The 12,873-nt window shown below is 37.8% G+C and overlaps 1 protein-coding gene across 1 annotated transcript in view; it reads left to right on the forward strand.

Moving 5' to 3' along the window:
- Positions 1-9,051, forward strand: part of DCAF17 (DDB1 and CUL4 associated factor 17) — a gene marked incomplete at its 5' end in the record, with an annotated part of 20,076 nt that extends 11,025 nt beyond the window's left edge. The window contains 6 exons of the mRNA XM_010139773.1: positions 1,821-1,963; positions 3,330-3,439; positions 3,831-3,918; positions 6,383-6,466; positions 7,798-7,953; positions 8,703-9,051. Of these exons, the coding sequence (XP_010138075.1) occupies positions 1,821-1,963; positions 3,330-3,439; positions 3,831-3,918; positions 6,383-6,466; positions 7,798-7,953; positions 8,703-8,891 (770 nt within the window). The remainder of the gene's footprint in view (positions 1-1,820; positions 1,964-3,329; positions 3,440-3,830; positions 3,919-6,382; positions 6,467-7,797; positions 7,954-8,702) is intronic.
- Between the last annotated feature and the right edge of the window lie 3,822 nt (positions 9,052-12,873).

Below are 12,873 nucleotides of genomic sequence, written 5' to 3' on the forward strand. Positions count from 1 at the left end.
AAGACACTTTGCTAAAAATTTTTTTTTTTTTACATTTAAAACAAATATTTGTTAGTGCTGCCAGGAAAAGCTTTATGACTTTATGTTTAGATGAGGCTGGAGAGTTTTAGGGAAGTGAACAAAGACGCTCAACTGGATATTGAAAACTGGCACTGCTAGGGAAGGGACTTACAAGCAATGAGAACAGGAGGTGTTGAGCAGTAAGAGAAGGTGACATAGAGCAGGAAAGAGAGAGCTGAGGCAGCAGTCACACTATCTCTGTGGTTTAGTTGGCTAAGATCTTGCAGATCTGTGACAAATGAACAGAAAAACAAAGGAGTATTTTATCAGCAGCCTGTACCTCTTAGGGCTGATATATTGCGTTTAAGTCTATCGTTTAGTCCATCTACCAGAATTTGTGAGGGGCCTCGCTATATATGCTTTATTTTAAAAGTTGATAGGGTAAAATACTAACAAGTTTTCTTGAATCATTTTTCATTTTCTGGCAAATTTTAATATCAGGAGGTCCTCTGCTTATGCCTCCATCTTCAACATTCTCTACATTTCAAGCAGATGCCTCAGTTTTTATACCCTATGCTTTGTTATATCTTGCACAGAATCTCCCATTTCCTGTGTGGTAGTCCAAAAGACAACTAGGAGACAGACACTTTCCAGCTTAGGAAAGACTTTGTTTCCATGGGCAGTGAACTAATTCCTCTAAATCTAAATGGCCAAGTTGATGGAAACATGAATGAAGGAAAAAGAGAGAAGTGCTATGTAAATGTAATTTCTGATGTCACCATTGGCTAGGATGCCAATTATAATAATTATGGATAATTATCTAGACTAAGCAGGACAAGAACAAGTCAAAATTTGGATGAGACCTTTGGGACTCAAAAGTCCGGATAAGAACCTTGTTCTCACAGAAATTGAGTTCGGAATTTTGTATTCTTCCTGTTTAAATGCCCCTTGTAATTGTAGATTTTCTTCCTATTTTGTCAAGTTTTTTTTTTTTCCCAGCACTTTGTGTATTTTCTAGAAAGAGCTGATCTACAGTCTAAAGGTGATTCAGTTATAGAAGCTGTAGCAATTGCTTTTATTGAGCTAGTTGGTAGAAGTTGTAAAGCTCTGTGCAGTCCGTTTTGTTCAAAGATGCTTCTCATGTAGTACACAGAAGACTTGTAAGAATGGCATCTACATCTGTGTGATTTATCAAAACTGAATTGAAGGGAAAACTAGAATACCTTTTGCCATTAATTACAAAAAATTCCTAGGTTTTTACTGATTTTTTATGAACTCAGCTACAGATTATATTCATTGTGGTCCACGCTATTTTGCTGTATTACACAGAAGGAGAAGGAATACTCAGATTCGGGTATCTTTCTGCGTTTGATTCTGTAATTTGACATTGCTGCTGTTAGCCTGTTTCCAGCTATTTATCACTATTTTTCCCAAGAGAATAATGACCCTTTGAATATGTTCTTTGATCTGTTCATGTGTATATCCTCTCTCATACAGATGAGCTGGATTAATTTTAATTGTTTGCTACATCTTTGCTTATCCAACTCATTTGGAATTAAGTTAGTCAAAGATATCAGAAGAGCAGTTCAGCATGAAGATCAGAGGAGGCAGTAACCTTCTACAGGGAATTGTGTATGTGTGCTTGGATGTTAGGTGAGGTAGTATAGCCAGTGCTAGAAAAAAGATTACAGCCAATGTATTTCCATCAACTTCAAAAGTTCTGAAGAATTAATATCTTTATTGGAATTTAGAATTGTAAGGCTCAATGGAATTATGATTGTTCTGCTACTAATGGTGTTAAAATTACCAAATATTTGCAGATACCCCACCTTTGCTATTTGAAGCATCTTCTCTGGAGAATGCATTTCAAATTGGAGGTTACCCTTGGCATTATATCATCACACCTAACAAGGAAAAACATAAAGGAGTCTTCCATATTTGTTCTCTGAAAGACAATGTTTTGGTAATATATTCAGATAGCAGCTTCTCTGATATGAATTTGTATCATGTTTGTCTTCATCTCTTCTTCTGAGTAGTGCTCGAGGTAACAATACCCTTGTTTTCCAGTGGGGTCCTCTGACAGGGATCACCCACATAGGCTATGCGGTGGAGTCATGCGTAATATGTTTTCTTTTTAATTAATACTGCTTCTGATATTTCCTTCATTTCAATATAGTTGTAGCACTGACAGTGCTACATAGCACTGTATCCTCGGCTTAAAAGTGAAGGCTCAAGCAGAATCTCATTACCTGATTCCTTGTATGGTAACAATGCCTTCTGACTAGTCAGCCTACAAATGGCATGACTAAAAAAACCATTTAAAGTATTAAGAAACTGCAGAATAAGTTTCCTTAATGTTTGTAGTTTATCCCTGATTTGTACCTTCTCTCTCTCTCTCCCTAGAAAGATTTTATTACTCAGATTAATCCAGCATTCCTAATTATTTTTGTTCATGTACTATGCATTGTATATTCTTTTGTGCAAGCTCTCCATCTCAGCTTTTACTTTGGATCTGGATTTGACCTGAAGATACTCTGTAATGCAGGCAGCTTCTAAGCCTGTTAGTTCAGGGATCTTCACTAACAAACTTCTCATCTGTAAGTGCCCTAATCTCTTTTACTAGCCTGATCAAATCAATGATCACCCTCCTATCTCTTATTTTCGAAACAGATCTTTCACAACCATAGCTAAGGATCAATTTTGATTCAAAGGGACTGTACAATCCTTTCCCACCTTGTTTTTTCTATGTGTATTCATACATTTGAAAATTTGAGTGATGAGGGTCCGATAATGTGACAACAAAAAGCCACTGCCAAAATCCCAAGATTTTGACCAGCTTGTAGCTGAAATCACAAGCTATCCCAGGCTTACACGTTCCACAAATATTTGCACAAAAGAGGCTTAGCCTGAGGTTTAAAGCTCAAGTCAAAGTTTGTGCTAATGCTTTTCTTGTGTCTTAACACATCTCATGTTTTTGACACTCAAATTGCTGGAATTGTTGAAGTGTTTGCAGAGTGTAGGCTAAATCTTCATTTCACTTAGTTTCAGGAGAGGTAGAACCATGTACAGTTGTGGTACAAGGTGATTCCTTATTGCGTATTAAAAAAGTTGAAATTATTCCATGGAATATCTTGAGAATTGGAACGGAGTCTTTTATTATTACCATTGTCATTATTGTTATTGTTCCACTGCCATCTTTTCTGGTTATGATTACAAGCAATACTTAAAATAAAAATACTTACATTGAGAGGAGCTCAGTGTTTCCTTTTTAAATAGATCTGTGAGACTTCCAAAATACTAATATTCTAAGCTTCTCCTTCCTTCTTCAGGCAAAAAATGGCATACAGGAAATGAAATGCTGTTCGCTGGAACCTGATTGGATATATTTCCATCCAGATATGTCAGGTAGAATAATCCACGTGGGACCAAATTTGATTAAGTATGAGCCTTTTTTTTCACAAATCTTATTTTTTATTAGAGGAAACATGGCATAACTGCACAAATTTAGTAGTTTGACAATTTGCAGGCCAAAACACTCATCAAGCCCTAGAAACCATAAAATTTTTTGATTTGTCAGAATCAGAAGTTCTGGTAGAAAAATTCGCATATTTCTATGGGATGAATGTGGCAGGCATAGTAGATTTTGATATGAAAAATGTTGAAGGACCACTGTGCTAGGATTTCACTGAAAAATACAAATTACAAAAATAATTTATTTCAATTGTAGTTTCCTCTGATGTTTCAATACACGTGTTTAAATTATGAATATAGAAGTGTCGTAGTAGGTGGATTAGAATACATTTATTTTTTAATTTCTGTTTCCTTTGTAGAGTCTTGAAGCTTAAAGAAGTTAAAAATAATTCAGATCAAACGGAGATTGCAGAAGATTTTATGATTGTGGCCAACAGAGAAAACCCTGTGAGTTTAGTGTCTGAGATCACAGAGTACGATTGTGAGAAATACATGGGGGTTTTGAGTATCTGAGAAATCACTGTGTTTAATGGGCTTAATTTGAAGTTTATTAAAATACATTCCATGTTTTCATTGGACTTTAAGGTGTATGAAAAACATTTTGAAAACTGCAGCACTTTCAGGATAGCATTGTGAAACCTCCAGTCTTTTCTTTAGTTTTCAGCATTCTTTATGATGTGCAGTATAACCATATATCACTGATATAAAACATAGTTACAAGATAGTGAGAGATTTCCTTCAAAAGAAGGTGCCACCAAGTGATAATTGTGTGCATCTCTGGTGGTCAGGTAACCTCTAAACCTCCTGGTAGAAATAAGCTGTTTAAACCACCTCAGCTGTTTCATTAAGTCCTTTGTGATAGAAAATCACAAAGACAATCTAATGTCAAAAAGGTTACAGAGCACGCTCGTGAAGAAAGTTTTTTGGCAGTGCCTGGAACTGTCATTCTGCTTCAGCACACAAAGTTGGGTCTTATATAAAAGCAAGTTTTTATAGTTTATGAGTACTGTAAAGTCCCTGGAAATCAGCAATACTAATTTAGAAGCTTCTGCAGAAGAAAAGTTTCTGTATTAAAAATCTACACTAACTCAGGAATAAAACTTCCATTGAATTCAGAAAGGATAAGCTTCATGACCTAATTACTTCCCATACTTTTTTTTAGGGTTTGTTTAGGTAACTCATTGCAGTAAGATCAAAGAAATAGCCATTCTAGTCCTGTCTGCTGTGCCTTTTCCTTTTGACTTCCATTAAGACACTGTTCCTCCAGTTTTGAATGTTTCTGGTTGAGAGTAGGAAGGCTCTAGAAAGGGATCTGGACAGGCTGGATTTATGGGCCAAGGCCAGCTGTGTGAGGTTCAACAGGGCCAAGTGCCAGGTCCAGCACTTGGATCAGAACAAGTCCCTGCAACACTGCAGGCTAGGGGAAGAGTGGCTGGAAAACTGCCTGGCAGAAAAGGACCTGGGGGTGTTGGCTGACAGCCAGCTGAATATGAGCCAGCAGTGTGGCCAAGAAGGCCAATGGCTTTCTGACTGGTATCAGCAGGAGTGTGGCAGCAGGACAAGGGAAGTGATTGTCCCCCTGTTGAGGCAGATTGTCAACCCTGGTGAGGCCACACCTCGAATACTGTGTCCAGTTTTGGGCCCCTCACTACAAGGACACTGAGGTGCTGGAACATGTCCAGAGAAAAGCAATGAAGCTGGTGAAGGGTTTAGAGAACAAGTCCTAAGAGGAGCAGCTGAGGGAACTTGAGGGTGTTTAGCCCGGAGGAAAGGAGGCTTGGTGGGAGACATCATCACTTGCTACAACAACCTGAAAGGAGGTTGTAGCAAGGCAGAGGTTGGCCTCTTTTACTAAGTAACAAGCAACAGGACGAGAAAATGGCCTCAAGTTACAGGGGAGTTTTAGGTTGGATATTAGGAAAAATTTCTTCTCCAAAAGGGTTGTCAAATGCTGGAACAGGCTGCTCAAGGAAGTGGTGGAGTCACCATCCCTGGAGGTATTTAAAAGACTTGTAGATGTAGCGCTGGGGGACTTGGTTTAGTGGTGGGCAGTGTTAGGTAACAGCTGGACCCAATGATCTTGCAGGTCTTTTCCAACCTAAATGATTCTGTGGTGTTAGAAACAGCTGTGGTGGTTTAAGACGCTGTTTCCCCTATATTCAGGAAACGAGGAATTCATCCCTTCAACTCTTAAGTTGCGTCAGAGGAGATTTGGGTTGGATATTAGGAGGAATTTCTTTACAGAAATGGTTGTGAAGCATTCAGCTGGACCCAATGATCTTGCAGGTCTTTTCCAACCTAAATGATTCTGTGGTGTTAGAAACAGCTGTGGTGGTTTAAGACGCTGTTTCCCCTATATTCAGGAAACGAGGAATTCATCCCTTCAACTCTTAAGTTGCGTCAGAGGAGATTTGGGTTGGATATTAGGAGGAATTTCTTTACAGAAATGGTTGTGAAGCATTGGAACAGGCTGCCCAGGGAAGTGGTGGAGTCCCCATCCCTGGAATTGTTTAAAAATCGTGTGGATCTGGTGTTGAGGGACATGGTGTAGGGACCCTGGCAGTGTAATTGGTGCTGACTTAATTGTCTTAATTCGCATTCCAGCATTGGAATTGGCTTCAGTCACTTCTGTTCTAAAAATTAAGGTAGCTGAAACCTTTGCTACCTCTAGAGGGCTGAGAACCTCTGAATACGATTAAACATGAGTAATATCTCAACTAAAACCACCGAGTTCATGAATCCTCATAAAGAACAGATAGATAGCAGCACTACGGCTGCGTATAGCTAATGAGTAAAACAAGATCCAAGAGATTAAAGCAAGGTCAGAAAGCAAAAAAACATGAAATAGATCCATTGTCAGATAGGAAGGATGTTTCGAAGTCTAGAGCCACTTTCTTCTTTTTCTCTAAAGGTGAACAACGCTGTTACTGTAACAGCTTCAGGTCGAGTGGTGAAAAAGCGTTTTAACTTGCTGGATGATGACCCAGAACAAGAGGTAACTGATGTAATGATTAGGAGCAGTTCATGGATTATTTAAGATGTTTAGCTAGCCAGAAGTCATTCTTGTTTCAGGTGCAGTGTTGTAACCATTAGCTGTGTTAATCTTTAAGTTCTTTTAGCTCGTTTGTGGCTGTCTTCTTAACTTCTGATTACTTCATTTCCCCTCTCTGTCTGTCATCTTTTTTCCTTAGCTGACATTTGTGCTTTGGATAGTCTCTTTCTTTTAAGAACTGATCTTATGCTCCATGACACTATCATAACTCCATACGTCTTCAGTGGCACAGAAATTAGATGTTAATGTGATGAACCATTATTCCTCTCTCCATTCAAACATCTCCTCTAAACATTTCTATAAAGCATTTTATTTTCTTTTTTTACTTTCTTACTTTGATTACTTTGCAGGATAAGGTATTTAACACTTTTCCTTTAAGTACCTGTTGCTTAAGAGTTAAAACACCACATGCCTTGGTGTTGAGTCTTCAAGAGGTTATGAAGAAAATTTTTTAGCTGTTGAGAGCTGGAGCCGTAACTGGCATAAGCACAACAGTTAAAATTCAGCAGTTTCTGGCAGTCATTTCTATTCTTTTTTTCTGAGGAAATAGGTTTTACTATGGTAAAAATACAGGACAGTCCAAAATAACCCTTAAGGTCTGAGTTCATTTCTATCCACTTTTTAAAAAAAAAAAAAACAAAATAAAAATTAGAGCCTGCACCCTATTTTTTTTTCCTGCTGTTTACACTTAAAATGTGATTCCAGCAGTTATTTTTCCATCATGGAAGAAAATGATGGTGAGAGAGAGGCAATAAAGGCAGTTCACAATCTTCACCTTTTGGTCTCAGTTCTTCACTGTCACATATGAAGTGAGAGCAAGCTCTGAACAGAGCATACAGGTGTTCAGATTAACGGAATTTCCATAATATACACATCCCCTCAAAACCACCAATGATTTTAAGCTATACTTGAAGCACGTCTGCTTCAGGAGAGGGCATGGAGTTTAAATATGTTTCTTCTGCGAAAGTACCTTTTTCTATTTCCTGTATGATATATATAAAATACATCTACTTGCACATTAGGATTGTTCAGAACACCATTTTCTTCTCTCCTGTCTTAAGGAACTTTGCTGAAATACATTGGACAGCTTGTGTTGGAAAATATGCCTGTTGGGTATCAGGCTGGCAAAGTTTCCTCTATCAGACCACAAGGCTTCGGAACTACAATTTTTCCAATTCTGTTTTCACCTGAAAGAAAAAGATCTATGCAATTTAGGTAGAGGGGAGTGTGGATTTATGTTTGATTTGTAAACTTGAGATTTTGATTTTCCTAAGACATTCAAAATTGTGGACTATGAAGATGAATTGGATTTGTTATCCACTGTGGCAGTTTCTCAAATAGGAGCTGATGGAAGAGCTCACCTTGACTTTCATTGTAATGAACGTGGGATTCTACTTAAGAGTATTCCATTACTGGAGTCCTGGGATGTGGTGAGGAGAATTTCTGTCTTTTGTTTACATTAACATTTCCCCATACCCATTTACCTACTATTTATTGTTCAGATTTGAAGCAGATATATACATAGTGTTGCCAAATGCTACGGATGAGATTTGTACAAAATAGTAATTGTAACTCAAAAATTTTAGGTATTCTATCAGACAATAGTTTATTTACCTGAAAATCTCCATTATATGAAATTAAGATTTTTTTTTGTTGGTTGATTTGGGGTTTTTTTTGGCTGGGGGAGGGGTTTTCTGTAGGTATTTCTGAAGTATTTATCAGCTGCAATACTTACCCTCTGGCTAGTGAGATCAGCTTAACTTTACAACTTGTAAATAGTCTCACTAGTTTAATCTAGACTACTCATGCATAGAATTAAGCATGGATCTCACTGTGTGTATATTTGGAGATGGACCGTACATACTGTCTAAGTTTAGGTGGACATCCAATGTAGATGGTCGGAAATATTCAGCACCTCTCTTATCATTGACTGCATGGGCAACTTTGGATCTTAAATCAGATGCTTTGAATTGCTCTTCAATTCCTAACATAGATGTGTGGGAAACGTAAATTCTGTCGTTCATCTGGAAGAGCAGTCTGAGTGTACCTACACACAATTCCTATCTGATCATGGAGGTCACCAACGTTAAATATTTTTTCCTGCTTGAGGAAAATGGTATGGGTATTAGCAAGTTGTGGAGACTGTATCATCAGATGCGTTTTTTTTTTCTCATTTCAGACTTACAGTCATGAAGTTTACTTTGACAAAGACCTTGTATTACATATAGAACAGAAGCCTAACAGGAGGTTCAGTTGTTACGTTTACCAAATGGTTTGTGATACTGCAAAAGAGGATGAATCTTCAAGCCATGAAAAAAAAGAAAGACCGTTTTGTAAAAAAGGAGGGAGAATTTTTGAATATATTTAAGACATAAACAACAACCACAGAGACTTCAATTGGATGTTATTTAAGAACTTCATACATATGAATTAGTCAACTACTGTTTTTCAGGCAGGATTTAATTTCAACATTTTGTACTACTATGTGAGGTTTTATTTCTTTTTTCTCTGTAACTTTGTACACTTGTCCATAGTCTGTTATGGCTTTTCCTGCATTCACCACTTCATCACTAATGCTAGATGCAGTATTTATGGCTTCTCTTCAGCAACTGGATTGAAATACTTAACATCAAGGAGAAAGATGTGGGCTTACTGATTATCTGCTGCAGTCTGTCTTATGTAGTTTTAGCTATGCAACTTTAATACAGACTGGTAATTAAGCAAAGTATGTAAAACTGTATAGGATGAATTTTATACATAGTTTGAAAATGGCAGAGTCACCATTAATCCACTTAGACAAAATCCTTCTCTTGGTTTTGTGTGAGAAATAAAATCATTCGGGTTTTCTGATTGTGTTTGTTTTAGTTTAAAGAGAAGTATTGATAAATTATGCATTTTTCCTCCCTTTCTAATAGATCTGTATTTATATGTTTTAAAATATATATCAACCTAAACAGTTATCTGTTTCTCCCTGTGTCAGGGGTCAGGAGTTGTTCAGTCTGAGGCAAAGCTACCAGATGCTCAGCCAAATCACCGTGTGCAGCCTGTCCGATGCCTGAGAGTTCCATGTGGTACATTCAGATTCTGCAGAACGCAAGCTTGCATTTTAAATTAAAAAGCACCCACAATAACAAAACAGGGGCTGTAGGCTTCATGGTGATAAAGAGTGCTTACAAATGTAAGCCGAAGATGGGCTTCAGGAGAATAGCTCTTGAAGGGATGTCCGGCATCCACTTTCTCACTACCACCACCATCATCGTGAGTCATTCTATACGCAGATACTCTTTTCACTGCAAGCTTTACTAACGAGGTGTGGATTGTTCTAGCTGATGCAACAGTGAAGAGCTCTGGAAGAATTAGCTGTTGTGAGTTTTTATAAAAAGTGTAATGCGAAAGAAAAAGTGAAATACAATTGCAAAAAGAAAAAACATGACAAAAAAGGAAATCTAAGGAGGTAATGAAAAAAACAGTAGAAATAAAGAGCAGCGGCAACACTTTACTTCCACTTGCTTCCGTAAGTTTTCACTTTATATCCAGGCAAGATATGCGATGTGAGTAACTATATAAGTAACATGGGAGGGTAGAAACCAGTATGAATCCATACTCTAAGGCAAAAGACCAGCTTTTGAACAGAAATTGGTATCTTATGCTCATTTCTGCTTGAATTATTAATCGAGTTCCTCCCAGAGCAAGACATTTAAACCTCATTGTTTATTAAATAGTGCGAGTACTGCTCATCAAGAGTTTGCTGTACTTTCCAGTGACTGTTTTTAAGTCATTGCAGACTTTTGCAGTGGTTCTCTGCTAAATCAACAATTGTACATCAGTATCCATATTTTGAAAATTGCAGCAATTTGTAATGACCAAAATGCACCCCAGACTTTTATGAAGATTATGGACTTCATGTAATAAATTCAATCATTCTAAATACAGTGTGTTGTGTCACTACAGATAATGGCAGATGTTTCGTCCTGGAAGCTGACACATAGACATTTTTATTCAGGAATACGAGAGATGTTTCTCATTAATTTAAAACACCTTGAAAGCTATTTAAGCATAGAGAATCTAGCAGGGCTAGCCCTGAACACTTCTGTGAGTATATGCACAGCTGTATTAAAAAGCACGGTCTTCAGTCGACAATCACGGGTCCAGAGGGAGAAACACAACGGACAGAGATTCAGCAATCAAAGACCTTTACTGGTGGCACAGCAAACCTTGTATTTCCACCCGGCGACAAGTCCTAACATGCTTCTAACAAGCCTAGAAAACAAGACCCTATAATCTTACTCGTGCAGTTTCGCTCCCTTGTTTCCCAAGCCCATCTAGCCCAAACATTCACCATTATTTGCAATGGTTCCTAGCACGTGGTGGTAGTTTTGCCGTGTTTTCTGCAGGTGTTCACAAATCCCACAGCTTACGGCTCACCAGTGCAATAACATCATGGCCTTCGGTTGGTTATACATCAGCAGCTGTCCCCTCATCTATGTTCTAACGGGCTGAGACACACCAGAGAAGCAGAATCAGTAAATGCTTATGGGTTGTGCTTTTCCAGCTATGAACAGTGGTGTTGCCTTCTGTACTGTGGGCGTGACCCCCCGGCCGGTGCGGGAAGCAGCCCTGTAAGCCTGCTGTCAGTCAGCAGCAGGAGGTGTGTTATTTAGGAGGAGACAGAGAGGTTGTGTCAATGGGTGATTGGAAAGCCAGCTCATCTCTGGGCAGGACAGTGTACTTGAAACCAATCCAGCCAGGGTACGTAAGATAACTTAGAAACTATAAATAGATGTGATAAGGAAGAAACTGTGCAGTTAGTTAGCAGTTAGCACTTAGAAGTTGTGTGTGTAGGGGCTGCAGCCGTCTGCTGCAGTTGTATCTTAATAAAGGCCTTATGTGCACACATAGATTGTCGTATCGTCCGCCCCGAATATTTGCGCCGTATGATTTACCCCTACACACTGTACTTATGCAGAGCCCCAGAAACTTCTATTTGAACAGGAGGGAAATCCTGACCACAAAACAGTAGTTTTTTACATTTTTAAAATAACGCTCTATCTGAAGCAAACACAACTACCCACATGCTTGGTGGCAGCCCACCTGAATCAGCAGCTTTTATTTCAAGTTAATTTTGAAACAAAACCCATCCACTAGAAAAAAAATAGTACTTTGCCAGAAGAGTTTATATGTAAGCATTTTTTTAATAACTGTTGCTGGCAGGGCTGTACTATTGTGCAGTATCAAACTGATAGGAAATTTTAATAAATGCAGTATATCTGACCTGTAGATCAACAGTTTGATGTCCATGTATGATGATTCTAGAGTACTTATCTTTTTCATAATGTGTATTAGGTACTTGGAAATCTCTTAATCTGATGAATAACAGTATTTGTAGAGAAATTCTGAGGATATTCATGTGATTTCCATTACAGAGGTAAGTGTATTCTTGTGCACGTGCCCAGCATAATTATCTCTGCAGGCACCAAAGTGTGACATGAGTACAAGAGAAACAAAATTGCTTTGAAAAAACAGAAGTCACTTCTTAAAATGTAGTTTACCTCCCATTTATAAATTCAGATGAATAAAATACAGAAGACAAAAATATTTTTCACTTTTCATAGGCAGTAGCTAACTGCTTTATCATCAGGAAAAGCATTTACTGACAGTTTTCTGTTTTACAAAAATCAGGCTAAATAACTATTTGTGTGAAATTCTGAGTTCCTTTACTACCTGTGTATTTCAGGGGGTGCTTAGCACTCACACCATAGCTTCCAGAGTGCAGATGAAGCCTCAAGTAATTAGATCAAATGCAGTCTTAAGTAACTGGACCAAGTGTGTGCTTTAAAAGGTTAAGGCTGAAAAACTCATGCTTCCATTATTTTCACTAGCATTAGATGCCCAAGGGAAAAAGAATATATGTATACGTATATATTTAAAAATGTAAATATATATGTGAACTGCTGACACGAGTAAAGCATTTCAAACATAGAATTAAAGGGATCTTAGCCACTTCTGTCAACATTCCCAATTAGGTAACTTCACCCAAACTTTCCTTTTCAGTGTGGGGAAATGTTTCTTTATTCTTTTTTTTTTTTTTAATATGTCCCATTACTTTAACAGCACAGTCTCTTCTTGCTCATTTTATTGTCATTTTTATTTTCCTCTCGTTATTGAAAAAAATACCATTTATATTACTTAACAGTAACTGAAGACTGCCAAAAAGAAACTAGCAAGAAACTTTTTTTTCCTTATGGAACTGTGACAGCTCTCCCACACGACGGAACAGCTAATGAACAAATTAATTTGCTTCCCAGTTAGGATAAACATTGCTATTAGGAATACCTGATATAAAGGACACC

Source organism: Buceros rhinoceros, unplaced genomic scaffold (genome assembly GCF_000710305.1).
Source record: "Buceros rhinoceros silvestris isolate BGI_N320 unplaced genomic scaffold, ASM71030v1 scaffold13677, whole genome shotgun sequence".
Lineage (NCBI taxonomy): Eukaryota > Metazoa > Chordata > Aves > Bucerotiformes > Bucerotidae > Buceros > Buceros rhinoceros.